General features: G+C 44.7%; 1 protein-coding gene across 1 annotated transcript in view; it reads right to left on the bottom strand.

Moving 5' to 3' along the window:
* The window catches only part of LARGE1 (LARGE xylosyl- and glucuronyltransferase 1), a 377,994-nt gene that overhangs the window by 243,704 nt on the left and 108,503 nt on the right, over positions 1–25,787 (bottom strand). Inside the window, exon 2 of the mRNA XM_054032553.1 lies at positions 11,794–11,980. Within this exon, the coding sequence (XP_053888528.1) occupies positions 11,794–11,899 (106 nt within the window). The 5' untranslated portion in view covers positions 11,900–11,980. The remainder of the gene's footprint in view (positions 1–11,793; positions 11,981–25,787) is intronic.

The following is a 25,787-nucleotide window of genomic DNA, read 5'->3' as shown; positions in this document are numbered from 1 at the left end:
TACGCAAATATTTACTATAGTCCACTTCATGCACTGTAGTGCAGTTTATTCTACATTAGACGGAAATGGTATTGTCTTATTTAATCAAAGTGCAGGATACTGTACAGTTACCAGTGCACATCTATACAATTTTTTCTCCCGTAATTATGGCCCTGAAAAAATAATGATTTTTGGACTACACGGTATCGCAAAAAAAAGCCCAATACCATGATTTTTCCAACAGTGGGGAAGCAGAAGCAGGCATCAGCACATGGGGTAGCCAATGGGTATGCAGTGTCCCTTGGGGTGGCTCCCCCATTGGCTGCATGCCTGCCGCCGCAGACTCTGTCCCTCTCTGTATATTAATGAGCCCAGAGGACAGCAGAAATGGAAGCATTGCAGGGAGATGGTTTCTGAGAAGCCCAGTATAATTTAAAATGGCTGCTGCTGCCCAGTCCTGCCTACTCCATCCTAACCCACGCTGACCCACCCGAGAACTACTGCTATTTTTCCAGCAGCAGGAAGGCAGAAGATTGCATCCACACACCAGTCTCCAGACTTGACTGACGGTTTTATGCAAAGGATTGCAGCAGTGACCTTTCGTTGACTGCGTTCCATGCATATCCCCTGAAAATTGCTACTTTACCCATAACATTGTCATGAATTTAAAAAAATAAAAAATAATCTGAGATTTTCTCCCTACTATTATGCAATCCCATGAGCTCTGATTGGCTGTAGGTGTCTAATTTCCATAATTGCTGTATCATAGGGCAACTAGCCCCTTTAAGAGGGAGCAGAGTCCAGTGCACCTGTGGCTGATTAGCTGCCTGGGAGAGACACAGAAGTTGCAGAGAGCAGAAAGCTCTACAGGTCATCCTTAGAAATAGGGAGGAATTGCTAGGAAGCCAGCAGAGGGGTTAACCTGCTGGCCTTCCTGAGTTGCATACTGGGTTTTCAGTAGAAGAGTCATGAGACTGGTCATTCGCGGGTGGATAAGCATGGGAGTGGGGCCCCAGAACCAGGGCAGAAAGGAACTGGGACCAAGTGCTGGTGGACTTATGGATGAGTGAACTGTAAAGGATGTCCCTAGAGAAGGAGAACCAAAAAAAAATCACAGTACCTTTATATGCTTTACTCTGGAAATTAGGATAACAGTTTTACCACGAGGGCTCTATACACTATTGTACCTGTACATAAATAAATGATGTCCAGAGGTGGGACTTTGTATCCGACAGTGAAAGTCTGTACTCTTTTTATGCCTGGGCTGGGGGGAAATGTAGGCAGACACACCTATCCATGCCTGGCCTGCCACAAGAGGGCACCCCAGGTGCGGGCCACCTTCTCACACACTGTATGGTTGTTTCTCAGTCATAACAACATGAAAATGAAAAATCTCTATTCCAACTGGCTCATATACTCAGAATTTTCAAGCTGTTGGTCAGCAGTAAAAGTGGCCACTTAACCCCTGCTTCTCACTACCTCCGGCTGAAATAGAGAAACTAAAATGTTCACATGAGGAAGGACTGGGGGAGAGATATAAAAAAACAATGAAAATGGGACTGGCTAACTGTTGAAATGGAAATAGTCTTTTTTTTTTTTAAGTTTAAAAACTATTTCCTATCTCCTTCTCATCCCTCTTCTCCCCTCCTGAATCTAGACAAATTCAGGCTCCCTTAGAAATAAGGCACACATTTTTCACAGTGCAGGGTAATCCCACTGGAACCACTTACCATGGGCTGTGGTGGAATCTCCATCCCTTTTTAAATCTTTAAACCAAGATTAGCGGTCTTTCTAAAAGATATCATCTTGCCCAACAAGAAGTTATGGGCCTGATGCAGGAATTAGTGGGTGAGGTTCTGTGGCAGGAGGGCAGACTAAATTATTGGAATGAACCCATCTGACCTTAAAAATCCATGAATCCTCACAAACCAGGAAGGCTCTGGTAACTGTTCCATGTGTTTACATTGGAAGAATCCCAAACCCTCCCTGCCAGTTCAGTTCTGAAACACAAATTAGACCAAAAAAAATAAACTATTACAGCTATTCTGAGGAGAGGCTTACCGACATGTAGGGGAGGAAAGATGAATAGGTGAAGAAAAAAAAGAGGGAAAGAAGAAAATCGTGTGTGTGTGTGTGGCGGGAGACAATCAGCCACAGATTTTTTGCTGCAATTTATTCAGCCCACAATGTTGTCATTACCTTGTAAACAGAAAGCACCCCCATGTTATCATTCCAGCACTTATTATAGTTTCTTTTCAGGAACCTGCAGTCAGTATTATAAAGCATAGGAGAGCATATACTATCTCATTACTTCAGCTTCGGCAATAACATTTCCAATAACAATCTACTATATATTGGATCTCCTTGAACACTATATAATATACACCAGTATTAAATTGCACCATGACTACCTCTACCGTTACACTTGGTATTTTTCCTTTTGAGGACACCAGTGTTCTAAATCTGATTCTGCAAGCTACTACATGTGGCAAGCCAGCTATGCCTGTGTAGAGCCCCACTGATTTCATTATGTTTCTGCGCAAGCTCATGGGTCCATCTGCAAAGAGCAGTTTGGAAGACTGGGGCTTAATTCTTAATGTTCTTCTTTAGAAGAGTTATAAAATTGCTATTAAAAGTGTACTGAGATACGGCACGTTGTCATTAGTTCCTACTTTAACATAATCATGAACAGAATATTAGACAGAGAAGATTATTTTAAGAAAGTCAGTAGATTTATCTTCTGAGTTTTTTTCTTTGAAATGTTCATTTATATTAAACTTTTCAAAAGACAAACACATTAGATTATTGATTATAGATTTGGTTTAGCATAGTGTAACTAAGACAATTGTGTAATCTGTACTTCACAGTTGTAAATCTAATAAAGGCAATTATAGCACTCTATGCACTCAACATACTGTACTTAATGAATGAACAAGACAGAGTTATCGAGGAACAAAGTTAGATGTTTATATGGTTACACGCTATGCGCTAAGTTATTTTGCATAGAGTGTTGGGAAAGGAAACTGATGTTACACAACCCATAGGTTAGAAGAATCATTATTATAGCCCCAAACATCCAAGGGAACTCCATCCCAATCATCTGATAAATGTAAAGAGAGAATCTCAGGCTAAAAACACACAAGCTTTCTGATCATCATCACTTTCTCTTATTGTGGGGGTACCTAGAGAGGAGATGGAGTCATGCCAGTCCATAATTTTTTTTCAGTTGGCTATTCATTCCACTTATTTCTCAAAGCACAGGTGGATACAGCAAAAACTTTACTTAGGCCCCAATGTCAAAGGGGGATATGGAGGATGTGAAGCCATAGGAGGGAGGCAGATGAGCAAAACTTCAAGTGAAGAAACCATTTACCCAGCTGAGTAATGCCTGATCTCCATCCCATACAAGTTCGTGCGCATGCCTGGCCCAGTCTCCAGCCTCAGCCGCTGGCTGCAGCTCCATTCCTAGCCCAGAGCTGAGGCTGGGGGCAAGGCTCGGAGTGGAGCCACACCTGGCCACGGATCCAGCTGCCGGCCCCCACCACAGCCAGGCTGCAGCTCCACTCCTGCCCCGCCCCCAGCCATGGCCTCTAGCCTAGGCCCTGGCCCCAAACCCACCCCCAGCTGTGGCCCCAGCCTCAGCCCCCTTACCCCTGTCCGCGTCCCCCCCTCACCAAGCCACAGCCACGCTCCTGGCCCCAGCTCAGGGAGGGCGGGAGAGTTCAGGCAGGGATAAGGGGGGTATGACCATCAAAAGTTTGGGGACCGCTCCTGTATTGACTGATACCCAAATATGTGACTGCCTATAAGCGTTTCAGGTCAGAAAAGGGGTGTTTAGGCATAGTGCCAGTACCCCAAGTTAGTATACCTTGTTTCCTACTGGTACCATATGCTTAAGTTTAAATAGATTTTTACCAAAAAAATCCCGGATTTTACAAAAAGTATTATTCAATTTTTTTCTTATTTTCACCCTACTTTTGTATCATTCAAATATATAAAAAATAACTTGTTTTATTAGGAAAATACAATACATTGCATGAGATATATGTATTACGATAGTACATTATTCTGTGTGTAATGCAAAGCTGCCTGTGAAGTTAGGCTATGTATTCGTCTAGAAGTTTTGGGGGTACTGACTTGCCAGCTATGAAATTTAAATCTTTGCAGAGAGACAGTCACTGTTCACAAAAGGCACTTACGAGCAAAAGCAGACCTAAACAAAAGCCTTCCTCAGTGTTGCCATGCATCCAAACTACACCTCTACCCCAATATAACGCGACCCGATATAACACGAATTCGGATATAACGCAGAAAAGCAGCGGGGAGCCCCGGGCCCTTTAAAGCACCACCTGAACCCCGCTGCTTTACCACATTATAGCCGAATTCGCGTAGAGCCGCCCCGAGCCCTTTAAATCGGGGCTCCGGCACCCGGGCTCTGGCGGGGATTTAAAGGCCAGAGGCTCCAGCCGCTGCAGGGAGCCCCGAGCCTTTTAAAGCGCCACCCAAGCCCTGCTGCCAGAGCTCCGGCAGTGATTTAAAGGGCCCGGGGTTCCCCACAGTGGCTGGAGCACCGGCCCCTTTAAATCAGGCTCCAGCAGCCGGGCTCAGGCAGAGATCTAAAGGGCCAGAGGCTCCGGCCACTGCGGGCAGCTCCGGGCCCTTTAAAGTGCCGCCCAAACCCCGCTGCCAGAGCTCTGGCAGTGATCACGGCATACCAGTTCTTGTCGGTACACCGTACCAGTCCGTATCCGATATAACACTGTTTCACATATAAGGCGGTTTTTTGAATCCCGAGGACCGCATTATATTGGGGTAGAGGTATACAAGCAATTCTTAAAGTTTCCTGAAAAGATATATTGCACCAAGGACAGGTAACACTGTTGGATCTGTGCGTCAGCCTGGCATCCTTACTATGGTGATGAGGCTGTTGTCTTTCTTCTAAGGCAGTGGTTTTCAACCTGTGGTCCATAGGCTCCTGGGGGTCCACAAATTATGTCTAAGATTTCCAAAGGTGTCCGCACCTCCATTTGAAATGAAAAAAGGTTGAAAGCCACTGTTCTAAGGTCTCTGAGAGAAAAAATGCACATATACTTAGATGGTATCTTGCTTGCAGCAGAGTCAAAGAGCCGCTAGGACACCATATCTCAGTTCACTTGCTAAAAATCATAGGTTTCCTAATAAATACAGAGAAATCCATCTGAAACTTCTTTTCCCGGGGCCTTATTCAAATCCCATTGAACTCAATGTTAAGATTCACATTCACCTTAAGCAGGCACTGAAACAGGTTTCTCAACTGAAACTTTTTGGGATTCACAGCAGATGACATGGTTGAGCAAAATAATTCATAATGAAAAATGCATTCTACAAATTTTGCCTCTTTCTGTTAATAAACTGTCTATGAAGAAATTATTTCCTCCAATTTGTTCACTATTTGAAAACAATTGATGAATATTTTAACTATTAATTCTTCGTATATCTTGTTTATGAGCATAAAAATTCAAGCATGTGGATCATGAGATACAATTTCTGGCACATAATTGGATGAGTTTAACCCCCAGAATCAGTTTTCTGATTCAAATATTCAGTTATGATTTCAAAGCTCACTTCCCAGGAATATTAAAACTTAAAGCTCATTGTGTCTGTCTATATTCTTGCCAATTAACATATTCATTAGCCTATTTATTAAAAGTAAACATAAAAAAGAGTGAAAACAGCATCAAAGTGAATCTGTTTAAATATTACAATGAGACATAGCATCATTATTTATTTATTTACTTGTGTTCAGTATTCACCCAACTCTGGCTGTAACTCTGATCCTACTGATTGCCTGGTCCAAAAGTGAATCTATATGGAAATGATGTCAGCCACGAGGCATTTAACAAAGTCACATGGAACTGGAGCCGACAGAGTATTTCAGAAGGATGACGGTTCAGTCATTAAAGTACTAGTCGAGGACTTAGAAACACAAGGTTCAATTCCCCGCTCTGCGACAGTGTTCCTGACCTTGGGCAGGTAAATTAGTCTCTGTAGGCCTCCTCAGTTTCTGTAAAATGAAGTTAATGCCTCTTCCCCTCCTCACAGTGGTATTGAGGGTAAATGTGTTGAAGACTGTGAAGCACTGAGATATTACAGTAATGGGGCCAAATTGGTATCTAAGATAGACAGATAGTCTAGTAAGTACTTTTCCAACAACAGTCCCATACATCTGTTTCACATGGTCCCCAGGGTAGAGGGAATGGGAGAGACAGAGCCCACATGCTGTATTTGGGGGTATTGTGTTAGGATCAGGAGAGAGGACATCAAATGACAAAAGGAAGGAGGTAGTCTACGGAGGAGTGAAGTCTGTCCTTATGCAGCTTTCAAAGTCCCCTGGAATCTCTCAGAAGCTTCTGTAGGAACTACTACACTCGGCCATTTTTAAACGTGTTGTAAAAACTAAGGAAATTCCCAGGCAACACACCCGCCTCCTTAAACTGGAGTTAAAAACAAAACCAAAAAAAAAAACCTTTGGAAAATGCAGCACAAAAGTAGTGTTTTTCATCACATGATCACACAAAACTGAGCAATATGACATACAGTGTTGTTTTGCATATACTATAAAATACATTTCCAGACATATGAATTTAAGCTGGAATCAAGGTTGTGAAAGACCACACACAGAGACCACTTTCTAAAAAGGGGGAAGAGAGAACCTATTCCACCAAAAGGGCAATCCCTGGGAGTCTAATTACTCACGCTTTATGACAGTATCCACACAGACAGAAGGCCAAAGAATGGTCATGATAACCCACAGCTAAAAGGAGATCCAAGGTAAAAGTAATGCTTTTGTCTTGTGTCATCCTGATATCAAAGGTAAAAATGTTTCAAAAACATCTGTTACTAGGTAGATAAAAGCCTGCATTATTGAATCCTGAACAGCCAATGGTTTGAAGCCACAATAGGACAACATTCCACTAGACCAGTGGCTACTTCCGTGCTTACATACCTTATGAAGAGATATGCAAAGATGCCACCTGGTTGAGAAACATATCTTCTCCAGACACTACAAGTCTGACCTCCAGTTTTCAGCAGATGCTGCGTATGGCAGTGGGATGCTGCGATCTCTGATGGTGCCGGAGGTGTCTTCCACAAATTTTTATTTAAAATTTTAAATATTACTTGGTAATTTTCTTTTTCTATTTAAACACATGGCAGTCCACCCCCCACCCCAACCCCCGCACACACTATTCCTTTGCTTTTCTGGGATAATTTAAGGATTGCAAGCCATTAGTTCAGCTTTTTCATTCCAAATAACTGATACCTGATGTTATCTTGACCTTGTATACAATGTTAAAAACAACAACCGGAATCAGAGACATTCAAAGACCACACGGTATTCAGAATCCTCTTTAGTATGGTGGGTCATAACCTTAATAATTATTTATATGTGCTAACCAAGGTTTTTAGTAGTGTTTGCTTTCAAAGCTTGGGTAGTGTTCCTCTCTCGTGTTATTCCAAGGGGGCTGAGTGACAGATGGCAAGAGAGAGAGAGAGCGCGCGAGAGAGAATCATCTATTGTAGGAATGTAATATACTTTAAAAAGCAGGAGTTAGGAAATTATCAGGTCAAATATAGTTATATTGGTCACACTTTATATCAAGGTTCTATTAAAAAATAATTTATAAAAAAAAAAATTATAAATGAGCTCCCGGTGAAATGTTGTGTCAAACAGGTCCAATGTGATCGGCAGATGCATAAAGAGTGGAGTCGTGTAGGAGTAGAGAGGTAATTTTACCTCTGTATACAGCACTCGTGAGACCACTACTGGAATACTATGTACAGTTCTAGAGCCCACATTTTTTAAAGGATGTTGAAAAATTGGGGAGGGTGCAGAAAAGGGCCATAAAAATGATTCAAGAGATGGAGAAAAATTCTTACAGTGAAAAATTTAAAGAGCTCAATCTGTTAAGCTTATCAAAAAGACGGAGAGGTGACTTAATTACAGTGTATAAGTACCTTCATGGGGAAAAAGTACCAGATACAAAAGGACTTTTTAAGCTGGCAGAGAAAGGCATAACAAGCATCAGTGTCTGGAAACTGAAGCCAGACTAATTCAAATTAGAAATTAGACATGAATTTTTAACAATGAAGGGGATTAACAACTGGAATCACTATCTGGGGAAATGGTGGATTCTCCATCTCTTGGATGTCTTCAGATCAAAACTGAACATCTTTTTGGAAAATACGCTATAGCCAAACAAGTTATGCTTTAGTCAGACAAGTTATTGGGCTTAACTCTGAATCTCTGAAAATGATGAGTAGATGCTTAAATAATTGGCTAATCAATTGTTATAAATTGTTGAGTTAAAAATCTCAGTAACTTCATTATAACCTTGGTTTATAACTATTTGTAATACCTTCTAGGGATGTGCTTATAACCATCTACAACACATATTACTCATATCTCTAACTTGCTTATAACATCATTTATAAACCCTTTGTAAAAAGGAACCTTAATATAAAGTGTGACCATAATTATTTTTCTAAAACTAAAAAGATGAGGCCCAAACTTGCTCAATTATTGCAATTAAACAAAATCATGGCCCTTCAGCATGTAAGACCATCTGTTTTCAAGCAACCATCTACTGCCCCTTACGTTTCCAGTTTACTGTAAATCCTATAAATGTTTCATCCTAGGATGACCTCACACAGTTATTGTACATTAGTGTAGAATCACTAAATACAATCACACAAACATACGTGTATACATGATCAGCTTTTTGAATTGTCAGAGAGAGAGCTAGAATCTGAACAGATTTTTAGTGGCTGAAACACCTTTTCTCATGCTAAACAGATTTTCTTTAAGCTTTCAAAAGCGAAATCACCTGTTGACCAAGCATAAAATGTTCCATCCCAATTTTTCAAGCTACAAAGTAACGGAAAATAAGATTAGGAATCACAGTTCCTTCTGACCCCACCTAAATGAAGTGTCACTAATGAAAAACTTTAATGCCAGAAACCTAGTTCATCATATTTAGAACTTATCAAAGCTTCAAGTGGTGTTTTTCTCCAATTCACTAATATACAGCTGCAAGCCAGTACACATACTATATTGAGCATCTCCATTTGCAGTGGGAAGGAGATAGAAAGACATTCTCACCACAGCTACAGCAAGCAAGAGCTGGCCAGAGACAGTGCATCTAAACTGGTTTTATATAGTACAGGGGGTCAGCAATCTTTGGTACACAGCTCGCCAGGGAAAGCACGCTGGCGGGCCGGTTTGTTTAACTGCCGCATCCGCAGGTTAGGCCAATCGCAGCTCCCACTGGCCGCGGTTCGCCGCTCCAGGCCAATGGGGGCTGCGGGAAGCGGCAGCCAGCACATCCCTCGGCCCGCACAGCTTCCCGCAGCCCCCATTGGCCTGGGACTGTGAACCGCGGCCAGTGGGAGCTGCAATTGGCCTACCCCTGATATAGTAAGATCCTTGAGATACAGATTGATTTTCTGTGCTCAATATTTGTTTCACCTGCCATGCATGGATAAATGGAATGAAAAGCTGTCCACTTGCACTGTAGATAGTTCTGCATACTTTACTGAAATGTTATTTTGTAACCTCATACAGAAATAATCAGCAAATCCTAGCAAACATTTTTGCAACAGCTACTATTGCATCACTAAACAAAGGAAGGGAAGGGAGGGAGGAACATATCTGAAAACTAGCCTACATCTGATCTCAGCCATGTTCACAATGACACTAACATGCCTACCTCACTGGTATAAGGTGAGGGGGAGGGATAGCTCAGTGGTTTGAGCATTGACCTACTACACCCAGGGTTGTGAGTTCAATCCTTGAGGGGGCCACTTCGGGATCTGGGGCAAAAATCAGTACTTGGTCCTGCTAGTGAAGGTAGGGGGCTGGACTCGACTCGATGACCTTTCGAGGTCCCTTCCAGTTCTATGAGATAGGTATATCTCCATACTTCTGGATTTTCCCAGACACGTCCAGCTTTTTGGTCCTCAAATCCCCGTCCGGGAGGAATTTCCAAAAAGCAGGACATGTCCGCGAAAATAGGGAGGCATAGTAAGGGGACCGCCTCCTCCCCGGGCTCCAACTTTCCAGGGCCAGGCAGCGGCTGTTCGTTCTCCCCACCTGGGTAGCTGGACTCGGGAGCAGCCGCTGCTGCAGCTCCCACTGCTGCAGGGGGAGGAAAGAGCCAAGCACGTGGTGCTTGGCGGCTGCAGCTCTGGTGCCCGGGCCCGAACCCTCCAAGCCCGGGCCTGCTGTGGGAACTCAGCAGCGCGCACGCTGCGCCCAGCCCCTGGCCAGTCGTGTCTGGGTTCGCTGCCCAGCTGGTGCAATCCCGCGGGCAGCCCCGGAGCAGAAGCATCGGCAGCCCCATTCATTCCCCTGCGGGACCTGAGTGGGACAGGGGGGCTGGGGCCTGCTGCACCCACTCTGGGACTGACCGCAGGATTGCATCAGCTGGGTCCCCGCAGCAGACCCGGGCTCAGGGGGTTCACGCCCCGAGCGCCAGAGCCGCAGCCGCTGAGTGACACATGCTTGGCCGTTTCCTCCCCCCACAGCAGTGGGAGCTGCAGCAGCGGCTGCTCCCGAGTCCGGCTGCCCAGGTGGGGAGAACGAACACCCGCCGCCTGGCCCCGCGGGCCGCCCCCCTACTCTCCCTCCAGGTACCACCCGAGTCCTGCCTAGGCTCGGGGCCAGGCCGGACTCACTCACCCCAGCCCTGCGCTCCCCCTGCATCTCCCGGGCCTCCCTCCAGCGCTTGCGGGGAGGGGGGTTCTTTTTTGCTCTACTGCCCGTTTTTTTTGGCTCTGGTCACCCTGGGGGCGGAGTTGGGGTGAGGACTTTGGGGAAGGGGCGGAGCTGGGTGGGGAAGGGGCAGAGTTGGGGCGGGGCCCCGTGGAGTGTCCTCTCTTTGCAGGATTGAAATATGGTAACCCTAAAGGTGAGAGTAACAGAAGCTCCCAAACTGGAGCTCCACTAGTATACCTGAGAAGTGACTTCTGGTGGGACTTTGTCTGTGAGTGCCCCATGGCTCTGCAATTTGTTCTCCTCCTCCTCCTCTACCCCACCTCAAATCTGACGAAAGTCAGGGCTCATTGCAAGGTCATTTCCTCCCTCCCCCGCATTTGAAGATAAAGAAGGGATGTGGTAGAGGGATTGTAATTGTAGGGGTGGAAAACTCTTCAAAGGGGAGGGAGAATTGTGGCAAGTTATCTTAAATTATTGCTCTTGTGTTTTAATGTTGTGTCTCAAGAGTGCCTAGATGGGTGCCCTTTTTAAGTACTTCTATACCCTTTCCTGCACTCTGTGTCTGTCTTGTCTATTCAGATTATAAAATCTTTGGACTAGAGACCATCAACAACTCTGTGTTTGTCCTGGTTGGTCCTTAGGCACTGCTGTAATAAACATGATTATTAATGACCATAACATCTACATAAACAAACATTTATCTTTTTAGAGCTGATCTTAAATTAAGATTTTATCATCATAATTATCTACCACCAAGACATGGGATACAGACAATGAAATGCCAGGAAGCACAGAGAAGAAAAAGAATAAGGTGAAATAATTTCTAACAGTGTTTTTTAAGTGCAAAGTGGAAGAGAAAAAGCAAACAACTGATGCCAGGATCTACATCCTCCTCATCTGTCAGATGGTGGCAAGGACTCCTGTTGTTAAGAGTTGCACACAAGAAGCCATTTGCAGTGCATGACAACAGCTTTCTTTAACCTATAATGATTGAAATCCCACAACTTGTCAGCTCCCATCCTCCTCATTTGTCAGTTCCCACCAGGTTTTTTTACTCTTACCTTCAAAACTCCCAGAAAACAGGTAAATCCAGGTAAAGGCTGGAACAAAAAGGAGAGTCAGAGAGGCAGCCAGGAATTTCCGTCTCCCTCTGCAGATTCCCAGCATTCTCTCAGAAGTAGAGATTCCCAACCCAGTGCTGTTCCTATGTCGGAAGCGCGTAGTCCACAGCTTCCCACATATTACTCTCTGAAAAGGAAAGGAGGAAAGGTTACCAGTTTTTACCACTATATGAAGCCAGACTCTTCCAATGTCCTGCAGAGCTACAGAATGAGGCTGAAAATGGGGTTGCTCACATTGCAAAACAGTTCCCATTTCAACATTCTGCACAACAAATATAATAATGCATGTCTGAGAAGTGCCCTAAAAGAGCATAAATCAATAAAATATATCACATCAGCTAAACACACACTGAGCTCATCTTATAAAGAGCAACATTTGTATGCCACCCGTTGAACAGAAAAAGACTACATTTTCCTTGATGTCTCTGGGCAGAAAAGAGAGACACACCTGTATCTCTACCTCTACTCCTGAAGAGCAGGAAAAACACTGGTCCGCTGCTGGCCTAGATGCTGGTAGTGAAGGACTCAGAAAACAATCAGGAAAGGGAGGGTGGGAATTATGGTAGCCACTAAAATGACAGGGTTTGCCAATCACAAAGTGATACTGATGTACATGTAAATGGGAGGAAAAGGGAAGGTTTACAATGGCTAAAGACAGAAAACAGAAGGAAACGCTAACAGCTGGTGGCAGGAGCTTCAGACTATATGCAATAAGAGAGATAAAGAAGCAGTTTCTTTCTTTCTTTCAGGAATGCCATTTCCACCTGATTCCAGGATTTCAATTATCTTAACCTAGTCTAATGTAATTTAACAGGTATTTCCTTCTCTTTTATATTATGGAAAATATATGACTTTGATCTTTTAAGGGAGTTACCACTATTTGAAAAGAAAAAAGAAAATCTGGACTTCTTTAAAATAAAAATAAGTAGCCCTTTTGCACTTCATAGATTAGGTGGCAACATTATCTCAAACCCTTTATTCATTACAGGCATTTTCAGTAAATGATTATTTATATCCAGAGCACACATGGAGCATTAAAGACATTTTCACACCTCTCTCTTTTCCCTAGAAAGGAAGGAATATTGAAAAATACCAGGATTTGGGTAGGGCAATAGGGGAGAAAACGGATATCAGATCCATGCAAATCTATTTGTTTCGAGATTCTGCGGGTTTCACATGCAGGCACAGAAACCTCCCCAGAAAAGGTTTGTGATTTCAAATAAAAATTGGTGCAACACGGTGCCAGTGATTGTAAACTCAAGGTACTGTGAAGTCTTTAATAATAGTGCCTTTTGGTGCATGCTGAAATGGAAGATTCCTACCCAGATTTACATTTTCTAAAATCACCATTGCATGCAAATGAAAACACATTTGATCTTTAAGATCATACATGTATTAAATACACAGTGAAAGTAAATTCAACTTAAAGCAAAAGTAAGAGATAAATTAAAGATAGGAAAGATGGGCTCAGAAAAAGAATTTTCCGATAATTTTATACTTTAGGTCCCCACCACTTGGGGTCTCAAGCAGGGGACAGCAAAGACTACACAAATTTACCAAACGCTTCCAAAATGTTACCGAATAGCATCAGCTTTGCAAACTAACTAAAAGAGAAATTCTGCAGCCCACAAAGAAACAACAAAACATACAAGTAACAATTACTGCACAGGTGCCAACCCCCATCTCTGCGCTAGCACCCCTCCACCCCCCAGCAGCCAGGCTGGGCCCTTCGCTCTGGCCCGACCCAAGCCCATGCCACCTCAGGCATTACTAGGAAATGGAGGTGGAGTTCAGGCTCCAGGGTGGGACCTGCAAAGGTTGTGCAGTAATAAAGGCCTGGCAGTGACCACTACTGTCACCTCCTCAGAACCAGCACCCCCTTAGCCTGCTCCTCAGCAACCCCACTTTTCCCACAGGCAGCCTGAAGAGGCAGCACTGCCCCTACCGCCTGGCAGCGGTAGCCGCTCAAGCTCCTATGCGTTGTGGCTGCCATTCTCTATCGGCAGGGGGAGGAGACCTGTCAGCTCAGCATAGCACTGCCCCTGAGGCTGCAGCAGCACTAGCAGCCGAGGAACAACATTTTACAGAATGTCAGAAGCAGGGACTTCAGTGACAGATGGAGGCTGGAAACCTGGAAACCGGTGCCCTCGAAGGACCACGGAGGGTGCAGTTACCCTGAAACGGTGACACTGGTTATATTTCATCTATTTTTTTTTTAAACACATTCAGTTTTTCCTGAGTTATTGTCTCTTTTATTAAATACCCATGAAAATGTAGTTTGTGAACTGGCCAATACATAAGCCCCATTCTGGACCACACTCTAACTGCTCTGCACCACTTCACTGGTGCAAAACAGCCTCAGGATGGGGCAGCACAAAAGGCATGTTTGCACCCCCACGTCAGCTGCACTGGGCATATCTTGGCTGCAGATCAGGACCTGGCCCAGACAATTTTCTGCCTTTATATGTGACTGCCATCTTTCAAACAAAACAGTCAAATAATTCTGCACACTCATGTAGAACTTTTATCTAACTACGGAAGCTGTTTGGGGAGTTCCCAGGCAGACAAGCCAGGTTGTAATGGATCATCCCAATCTAATGGTGCTTAATAAAAAAAAAAAAAAAAAAAGGTGCCACAAATTATTAAAAAAGTTTCCATCATATCCCACCTTCCAAAGATTCTGAGTGGCTTCCTCAAGTCTTCAATGGTAGCTTTTCAAAGTACAAAATCACCATGCTTGCTGATGTGTTTATGTTCCCAACTAGTAAATGCATCATGTGAAAAACCCACACCAGCAGTTTTGCAAATGAACCATGGAGAGCAGTGAAGATACTTTGCTTATGGCAGAGCTTCAAAGTCAGTAGTTTATTTATTAAAGTATTCACTTAAGAAGATTTCACCTCATTTACAATCTTCAAATACCCAGGAACAAGGCACAGTTATTCTTTGATTATGTTATCATCAAGTCAATTAAAAGAGTATAAATTTGTTACTCTTGAAAGAGCGGCGGACAGCACTGGCTAGAACAATGGCTGAACATAGCAAATGTTAGTACTGTAAAAAGAACAGGAGTACTTGTGGCACCTTAGAGACTAACAAATTTATTAGAGCATAAGCTTTCGAGGACTACTTCTTCGGATGCAAATCAATAAATTTGTTAGTCTCTAAGGTGCCACAAGTACTCCTGTTCTTTTTGCGGATACAGACTAACACGGCTGCTACTCTGAAACCTGTTAGTACTGTGTTTGCTTTCCCCACACAGCTAGGCCATTAGACCTTAGTCCTGACCTTCAGCATCCACTGCTATTCCAGCCATGGATCTCTCCTAACCACTATGCCAGCTACAGTGTGGTTTTACAATATGAACTAAACATCAGGTTGGTGAGGATGTGGTCCCTTTAACTAAGTCCATATCTCCAGTGATCAAGCTAAAAGTCTCCCATAGATTATAATGCCAGAAGTGACCACTGTGATCATTAGTCTGATCTCCTTTATAATACAGGCCATAGAACGTCCCTGAATTAATTCCTCTTTGAACCATATCATATCTTTTATAAAAACATCCAATCTAGATTTTTAAATGTCCAGTGATTTTTAAACATCCACTCCAACCCTCGGTAAAGGCCATTGTCATTTAAACAGATTTAGGACCTTTCATTATTGCTCTCAGCATTTGAACTGACTGCAGTAACAATTTATCTCATTATCTCTAAAAAAGAATATAGTGGATTGTGATGGAAGGAAAATAAGGAAGAGAAAGCACTGGCCAGGCTGTGCATAGGGTGCAGAGCCAGACAATCCAATGAAACATAACCCAAATAATTCCTCTTAACCTGCTGCTGAATTTACACAGCTGCAGAAAAAGCCATTGGGCCACATTCTACACATTCAACCCCACTGATTTCAGTGGGTTTACCAGAGTATAACTGAGGGCTGAATGTGTCCAAATATGTCTATCACAGGGGTAGGCAACCTATGGCATGGGTGCCGAAGGCAGCACACGAGCTGATTTTCAGTGGCACTCACACTGCCCAGGTCCTGGCCACTGGACAGGGGGCTCTATATTTTAATTTAATTTTAAATGAAGTTTTCTAAACATTTTAAAAACCTTATTTACTTTATATACAACAGTTTAGTTATATATTATAGACTTATAGAAAGAGACCTTCTAAAAACGTTAAAATGTATTACTGGCACACGAAACCTTAAATTAGAGTGAATAAATGAAGACTCGGCACACCACCTCTGAAAAGTTGCCGACCCCTGGTCTATCATAATGGGAGGGAGCTGCTAGCAGGGTGTTCTGTGAGAGGGCCTCAGGATTAGAACTCCCTCCTATGTGCAGTCTTTCAGAGCACATATTTATTAGCCTTCTGGGCATATATTTTCTCTCTTCACTAAGTAAGAGGGGATGGGCTATCTTTATGGATGAGCTATATTTTGCTTGTTTTGTGGTTTTAAAGTATGGGATAGGTGCCCAGAGCACAGGATGGGAACTGACAGTGACATTTTAGAAATATGAAAACATAAATACCGCAAATGATGCTTGCTTATTGCATTAAGGAAATGTATGTGCTGCAGTCAGTTTTCAAATGTTGATAAATCTGATTTCAAAACATAGATCCAATCTTATAACTCAGTGTTTCAAGAGTGAACTCAACAGAAATATGCCCACTTAAACCAGCTGAGATTTGGCCCAACATTTTTCAAACTTAGCAAAGATTGAACTCCTCATTGAAGACTACATGCAAATGAAGATGGAAAATGGACCCTCTATATTCTCAGAACATTTTTCTAAAGTTAGAACTAATTTCAAAAGAGAAAATATTTATAGTTTTTCAAGATTATGTAACTCAAAAACCCAGCTGAATCGGTTTTGTTCCAGACTTTTTTTTTTTTTTTTTTTTTAAAGAAAGTCACCTTTGGGCTAAGGCAAAGCAAAAGTAATTTCATAAATAAGAATTCTTGTTTCTGAACATCATGAACCGAGAAGAAGGATTTTAATGGAATGGCTTTCTCCTCCTTGATTACTGCCAACATCACCACAATACTGCACCACCCTGAAAACACCTCTGGGTGACAAATCACAATGGAAACAGAAGCCATTTGCTCCTGAAATAGACAACTTCATCACCACCTCTCTCTCCCCTCACACAAACTTAATCATGGTCCTCCCTGCCATCAGTCAACTGTGTACTGAGTAACTTGGTCCCCAGGCTCACCCTTCCCCTATGTACACACACACAGTTTCATACAGTTTAAGGCCACAACAAGATCATGAGATCAACTAGTCCAACCTCCTGTATATCACAGGCCATTAAATTTCACCCAGATACCCCTATATGGGTCCAATAACTGGAGTTAGACTAAAGCATTTCAGTATCCAGGAGACCAAACTATTGAGTACCAATGGCACAGAAAAAGAGAGATCAAGGTGCAACCAATATCTGAGGCCCCTGCAATGGCAGGAAATTGATCAGGTGAGATATGCCCGAATAATCTTAGCAGTGACCCATCCCCTCCATGCTACAAAGGAAGGTTAAAAAATAAAAAGACACAAGGTCCCTGCCAATTTGACCTGTGGGGAAATTCCTTCTTGATTCCAAATCTCGCATCAGTTTGATCCTGAGCATGTCAACAAGACATACCAGCCAAGCATCTATGAAAGAGAATTCTCTGTACCACCTCAAAGCACTGGTCCACCCTGCCTGGTGTCCTTTCTCCAGCTCTGATCAATCCCTGATGCCTCAGAGGAAGCTGAACAAAACAACCAGACAACATCTGGACAATTGTGCATTAGGGGGAAAAAATCCTTCCTAACCTCTGCAGGCAACAGACTGAAGAGGTGAAGTATGAGCTCAGAATATAGTTAGCATCATAATGCAGAACAGCAAGTGTTATGAGCATTCTGAGGGCAATATAAGCAATCCTGTACTCCCTGTGAGCCATGAAGGAAGACAATGAACAACAGGGGGATTCAAACTCACAGACTCTAAGACCAGAAGGGCCTGTTACAACCGTCCAGCCTGAATCCCTGCACACACAGGCTACAGAACTTCTCCCAGAAGATGGATTGACGGGTTTTTAATTAGAAAGACCTTGAGTCTCGTTTTATAGACTCCAAGCAATGTTGAGTCTCTCCACCTCCTCTGTCAATGTTTAATTATTATCATTGCTAGAAAACTGCGTCTTATTTAAGGTTGACTTTGTATAACTTCAGTTTCCACCCATTGGATCGTGTTATGCCTTTGTCAGCAGAATTGAAAAGCCTGCCACTAGCAGATTTCTTTGTCTCTATGTATTTACACATGGAAAGTGATCAAGTCAACTCTCAACCTTCCCTTCAGTAAGAATAGGGTGAATTACTTAAGCTACACATCATAAAGCTTGTTTTCTAGCTGCTGGATCATTCTTGGGTCCCTCCTTTGAACCCTTTCCAGTATTTCCACAACCTTCTTTAAGTGTGCACACTAGAATCGAACACCGTATTTTAGTCTTACCAACATACAGAGGCAAGATCACTTCCCTACTTCTACTTGATATTCCCTTTTTTATATGTGCAAAGATCGTATTCGCCCATTTTGCCACAACACTGCACTGAGAGCTCATTCTGACATGATTATCTGGGATGGCCCCCTAGTCCTTCTCTGAGTCACTGATTTCCAAAGACAATCTCCCATCCTGCAGCTGTAATATGAATTTTTTTGTTCTCAGATATATTACTTTGCATTTGGCTGGATTAAAATGCATGTTCTTGGATTGTGCCCATTAACCCAGGCGATTCAGATCACTCTGTCACAATAACCTGTCCTCCTCATTATTTACTACCCTAGCAATCTGTGTGTCATCTACAAACTTTACTAATAAAGATGCACATGCTTCTATTACTGTGTCACTGTGTCAGAGAGCTTGCTTCATTTTCAGCCAAGGATTATCAGCTCAGCAAAGTGCTAGGCAGCTCTCAACTAGTACGAGCAGCTCATAATAAAGTGTAGCATATAACATACCACTAATCACTTTAGCATTCAGTTTCTATTAGCAATTTTAATTATGGCATGACAGCTCGACTATGTAGGGCATTCAGCAAGAGTGCAGTTGAGCAGTGTTAAGAATTATGACAACAAAATCAACACAATTAACTAGATTTAACAGTTCTACTATAAAAGCTTTCCCTATTGCCTTATACATTTCCCCGCATTTGTCACTGTTAATGTTATCCCAATAATCTTCCATTTATTTTCAGATTCAATTAAATGAAAATATTCCATTAAAATGATCTATATGCCAACCCTGTGTTTTGGTTTTACCATATAGCTTGAATGAATGCAGTGCAATTCTCCCTACTTTTCCACACTTGCAATAACACGTTCAAGGAACAATTTCTACTTTAAAGCTTTTCCCTTGGCTCTCAAGACTGATGTATCGTTGGAGCATCCATCCTTTAAGTGAGACTTTCACACTATACCAGACTTAAAATAAAAATAACCTACAGAAAAATCCGTTCAGTTAGCCATTATTTTTCCTTTTTCATTTTCAAAAAAATGGAAATAATTTATGTTAAAACAGGAGTTCTTTCCCTGGCACCCACCTTTATATCTTGCAGTAAAGCTGTAGTCCCCTAGCTATAAAAGTTTGCCGCCATGTGACAAGGTGTTTGCCATGTCAAAAGCGAGACTGTTGCATTAAAAAGATTCTGATGGCATAAATCCAACAGAAAATGGAATAAAAGATGAACTCTGAAAGGGCAGGTCCTTATTCAAATAAATGCCCTCTTTGCCCATATGAGCAACCTTTAGATTTCTTAGAGGAGAAATGGCATTTTGAGAAAGGACAGTGCCATCTTTTCCCCACTCCCTTCTCTGATTCCTCTACATGGAGGAAGCATGCTCCAAAAGCAAAGCCTACCAAACAGTTCAGACTCCCTTGACACTGAGAATCTCTCTCGTAGAACCACGGCATCCTGAGGTCAGGATTTTGAAGAAAGGCCTGGAGTCTATTCAGACACAGAATCTGCTCCAGAGGTCTATGAACCCAATCCATAGGAATGGACTATAGCAGAATCTCCAAATCTTTGTAGGATCAGGTGGTAAAATTAAGACGTATGGAGCATTGCTCAGGTAAGTATCCTTCACCAAAGCATCTAAATCATCCATGATTAGAGGCTGAGACTAAAAATTTCATCTTACAGAATAGTCAGTTGTTGGATCTGCGGTCCATAAGGGAAGTAACTGAAACCAAAGTTCCTCCCGCCCAGCCAAAAAAAAAATTCCCTCCTGGGACAAGAATTGTCTATTTTAAAACTTTCTATACTGAGTTTCAACTAGTTACAAGAAAATAGCCCTAACTATGGGAGAAAAACAGCCAACATGTTGACAAGCTGAAGGTCCAAATGGCATTCTAGTTTACCTGTCTGCTGGCGGGCTGGAACTGACAGCATGTGGGAGCCATACTACCTTATAACACCTCACAGGGAACGTTCCAGTGCTCAAGCAGAAGTCCATTTGGCCCCCACTGGTCAGAGCTTTTCAGAAAGTTCCCAGGACAGGGTGCAGTGAGTGGCCCATCTCATGTAGGGTTGCCAATTTAGGTTGGATGTATTCCTGGAGGGCTCATCACATGACAATCTTTAATGAAATATTAATTTTTAATTCCTGGAGACTCCAGGGCAATCCTGGAGGACTGGCAACCCTAATCTCAAGAGTGGGGATCTGTCCTGACAATACACCAAGAAGAAACCCCTCTTCTGCCATGTACCACTCCTCCTGCTAGAAGTACAGTATATGAGTAACCACTGACCTAGCTACTGGAAAAAAGAAGAGGCTGATGTTCAAAGCAGAAAACAGAGTTTTTGTAGTGCTGCCCCTTGACTGCATGTTGGTTTCAATAAAAACACGGCTCTCAGCCCTCTCTTAAGAGCCTTCTCCTATTACTTATCCATGGAATCAGTGTAATCCAATGCCTATTTCCCCTTTGAGAGATACATGGACCAACACAGAAGGAAGACTAAAAGTTAATGTGAAGGGAGGAGATTAATTAAGACAGCAAGAGGGTAGGTGAACATGTTCAAAGTTTGTACTGACTTGTCAACATAAATGGAAGGGGGTCGAGGGAGAGTCAATTCATTGACAAATTAGGAGTGCAGCAAAAGCCCAAAACAGTCATGACAGAAAGATAAAACTGGGCTGTTACTCATATTTTATATCCAAAGAAAGTTATCCAGTTCTAAAGTAGCTACTGACTTGTTTTCTCCATGAACAAGTCAAATCCCCTTCTCCAAATGCTTTTTAACTGCACCCATTTACCCATACGCACATAAAGCAGTAGCTATTTCATCTGCTCACCAGCCTGTCTGAATACTCCCCACAGTCCAAGGGAGGTGGAACAGGGTTGACCCAGTTGGAGGATGATAGCAAAACACTACCCCATGCACACAGTATATCTCCATATTAAAAACACCCTCATATATGAAATTCCAACTTCACTGAGTTATAAACTTAATGAAGATCACAGAAAACTAACAGTAATAGCTGTGGGGTGTAACTTTCCCTACAGACGCAACCCTCTCCAGAAACATAATTTACATTTAAATCAATCAGAATACTATTCTGCAGCAAAAGTTTCACACTTAAAAAAATAACTTTGAACAACAACAAAAAATAAAAAATACCCCACCACATTTCTTGATCAAGGAAGGAAAACACCATCCTTAGAGTTCTATTGCTTCATAGCTTTCATTACCAGTGCATTTTCCTTCATCAGGAACCAATGACTGAGGAGTTGTGTGTTTGTGCATTCACTGCTCCTCCTTCTTTCATGCTGTGCATGCCCCCCCCACAGAAACCAAGGTTCCATCTTTAATCAGAAACTTCAGATTCAACACACAACATTAAAACACATACAGAGTATCTTTAATTAAACCCTCAGCTGGAGTAAATCAGCATAGCTCCACTGAAGTCAATGAATCTATGTCGATTCACACCAATTAAGGATCTGGCACCTTATGATTAATGGGTGTGATGTCATATCCATGATTTAGAAGACATAAAGAACGGTTACTTACCTTCTGTAACTGTTGTTCTTCGAGATGTGTTGTTCACGTCCATTACACATTAGGTGTGCGCGCGCCGCGTGCACGGACGTCGGAAACTTTTTCCCTTAGCGGCTCCCGTCGGGCCGGCGGGGCCCCACCTTCCCGCCAGAGCGGCGCCCCGCTCCAGGGTATATATATCCCTGCCGACCCGACCCCTCCGGTTCCTTCTTGCTGGAGACTCCGACAGAGGGGAAGGAGGGTGGGAAGTGTAATGGACGTGAACAACACATCTCGAAGAACAACAGTTACAGAAGGTAAGTAACCGTTCTTTCTTCTTCGAGTGATTGTTCACGTCCATTACACATTAGGTGATTCCCAAGCTTACCATTGGAGGTGGGTAGGAGTCAAGGTACAACTGACTGTAGCACGGCCCGACCGACCATCGCGTCCTCTCTGGTCTGATGATGGATCGCGTAATGGGCTGTGAACGTGTGTATGGACGACCAGGTGGCTGCCTTACAGATCTCCTGGATCGGGACCTGCGCCAAGTAGGCCATTGAGGACGCTTGGGCTCTAGTCGAATGGGCCCGGATAACCGGGGCCGGAACATTGGCGAGCTCATAACAAGTGCGTATGCAATGCACAATCCATGCCGACAAGCGCTGTGTCGAGATAGGCAAGCCTTTCATACGTTCCGCAATCGCAATGAACAGCTGGGGTGTTCTGCGGAACGACCTGGTCCGCTCCAGGTAAAATGCCAACGCCCTTCGGACATCTAGGGTATGTAGGCTGCGGTGGTGAGGATCCGTATGGGGTTTCGGGAAAAACACCGGGAGGCAAATGTCTTGCCCCATGTGAAACTGTGACACCACCTTTGGGAGGAATTTGGGGTGCGGCCTAAGTTGCACCTTATCTTTATGGAACACCGTATAGGGTGGTTCCGACGAGAGGGCCCTCAATTCCGATACCCTTCTGGCCGACGTGATGGCCACGAGAAACGCCACCTTCCACGAGAGGTGCGTGAGGGAGCAAGTGGCCAGGGGCTCAAAGGGAGGACTCATGAGTCTATTTAGGACTAGGTTCAGAGACCACGTCGGAACCGGCGGGCGTGAGTAGGGAAACACCCTTTCCAGCCCCTTGAGGAATCAGGCCACTGTGGGGTTGGAGAATACTGACACTCCCAACTCTCCCGGATGGAAAGCCGAAATAGCGGCTAAGTGAACTCTAATAGAGGCGGGCGCAAGCCCTTGGTTCTTGAGGTGCAGTAAATAGTCCAAGATGGACGGAACCGAGGCCTGTAAAGGCCGTATGCGTTGAGGCTCACACCAGTGGGAGAACCTTTTCCACTTCGCCAGGTATGTTGCCCTTGTAGAGGGCTTCCTACTATTAAGGAGGATTTGCTGAACCTGGTGGGAGCACCTGTGTTCTGCATCGTTCAGCCAGAGAGATGCCATGCTGTGAGATGAAGCGAAGACAGGTTCGGGTGGAGTAGGCGACCTTTGTCTTGCGTGACTAGGTCGCGATGGAGGGGAAGGGTGATAGGATCGGCTACGGACAGTTCCAGCAGGGACGTGAACCAATGCTGGCGAGGCCAGGCTGGGGCAATAAGTATGATCGTTGCCCTGTCCCTGCGGTAAGTGGAAATGGAGGGAAGGCATATTTTAGGCTCCCTCCCCATGGGATCATGAAAGCATCCGCTAATGATCCCGGGCTGATGTTCTGGAACGAGCAGAACTGAGGGCATTGGCTGTTGTCCCTGGTGGCGAATAGATCCACCCGGGGAAACCCCCACTTCCGGAAGATCGAATGCAGGACGTCTCCTCTCAGTGTCCATTCGTGCATTCGATAGGATCGGCTGAGGCGGTCTGCTAAGCCGTTCTGAATTCCCGGAAGATACGTCGCGATGAGGTGTATCGCATGGGCTATACAGAAGTTCCATAACTGGAGTGCCTCGCGACAGAGGGGAGAAGACCGGGACCCGCCCTGCTTGTTTATATAGAACATGGCGGTAGTGTTGTCCGTCAGGACTGCCACGCTGTGACCTTTTAGGAAGGCGTGGAAGGTCTGGCAGGTGAGGCGAACCGCTCTTAGCTCCTTCAGATTGATGTGAAGCAGCTTGTCCTCTCCGGACCACAGCCCTTGGGTCTGCAGTTCCCCCAGGTGCGCCCCCCAGCCCATGTCTGATGCGTCTGTCACTAACGTCAGAGTGGGTTGTGGGGCAGCAAAGGGGATCCCTTCGCACACCTGCTGGCGATCGAGCCACCAGCGTAGTGAGCTGAGCACCTGGTTCGGGATCGTGACTACTTGATCTAATGGGTCTCTGTTGGGGCGATGCGTGTGGGCGAACCACAACTGTAAAGGCCGGAGTCTCAGCCGGGCATGTCTGACCACGTGCGTGCAGGCTGCCATATGCCCCAGAAGCTGCATGCAACACCTTGCCGTTGTCGTGGGAAATTTTTGGACCGAGCTTACGGCCCCGTGAATTGACATGAACCGTGCCTCTGGTAAACTCGCTCGCGCGGTTACCGAGTCCAGGGTAGCACCTATAAAGTCCAGCCTTTGTGTGGGGACTAATGTGGATTTGGGCACGTTGACCCGGAGGCCGAGCTTGTCGAACGTCTGCAAGGCCAGCGTCACGTGAGATCGGACCTCGGCCTCCAACCTGCCCGCGAGTAGCCAATCGTCCAGGTACGGGAACACACGCATCCTTCTTTTCCGAAGGAAGGCTGCTACCACGGACATGCACTTTGTAAACACCCGTGGAGCTGACGCCAGGCCGAAGGGCAGGACAGTAAATTGGAAATGGCGCTGTCCGACGACGAAGCGCAGAAAACGCCTGTGGGCCGGATTGATTGCGATGTGAAAACAGGCATCTTTCATATCGAGGGCAGCATACCAATCCCCCGGATCCAGGGATGGGATAATAGTTCCAAGGGAGACCATACGGAAGCGCGCTTTGATCAGAAACTTGTTTAGATCGCGCAGGTCCAAGATAGGACGGTGGCCTCCTTTCGCCTTGGGGATCAGGAAGTATCTGGAATAGAATCCTTTTCCCCTTAGGTCCAGAGGGACCTCTTCTACTGCTCCTGCAGCGAGAAGGGTCTGTACCTCCTGTATGAGGAGTTGCTCGTGAGAAGGGTCCCTGAAGAGGGACGGGGAAGGGGGATGGTAGGGAGGGGGCGAGGAAAACTGGAGGGTATAGCCCGCCTTCACTGTGCGCAGGACCCAGCGGTCCGATGTTATGCGCGACCAGGCCCGGTAGAATTGGGACAGACAGTCCTTGAAACCCAAAGGAGGATCCGGTATATGAAGTGGTACGCTGTCCTCGGGCGTAGCTTCAAAAGCCTGGTTTATTTCCCGGCTGCGGCTTGCCCTGGCCGTGATTCTGGCCCTGGTTAGGCGTATTGTTACGTCTCCGCCTGTTATCCCTGCCTCGACGGCGGTAAGGCTCGTGTCGGGGCCGAGGGTGGTAATGCCTTTGCGGCGGCTGGGGTTTGAAGGGCTTACGCTGCGTTACCGGCATGTGCATACCCAACGACTTAAGGGTCGCTCGTGAGTCCTTAAGGCTATGTAGCCTGGCTTCCGTCTGGTCGGAAAACAAGCCCGAACCTTCAAACGGGAGGTCCTGCAGAGTGGTCTGCACCTCCGGCGGGAGACCTGAAGCCTGCAACCACGCCGAACGCCTCATCACGACTCCCGACGCGATTGTTCTAGCCGCAGCGTCGGCTGAGTCCAGCGCGGCCTGTAAGGAGGTCTTGGCCACTGCCATTCCCTCGTCCACCAGGGCCGTGAACTCCGGGTGCGCGTCCGGTGGGAGGGAGTCCTTGAACTTGGCGACTGATGCCCAAGAGTTAAAATTATGCCTGTTTAGAATCGCCTGCTGATTGGCGATCCTCAGTTGCAG

Source organism: Malaclemys terrapin, chromosome 1 (genome assembly GCF_027887155.1).
Source record: "Malaclemys terrapin pileata isolate rMalTer1 chromosome 1, rMalTer1.hap1, whole genome shotgun sequence".
Classification (NCBI taxonomy): Eukaryota; Metazoa; Chordata; order Testudines; family Emydidae; genus Malaclemys; species Malaclemys terrapin.
This window is presented reverse-complemented; position numbering and strand designations above follow the sequence as displayed.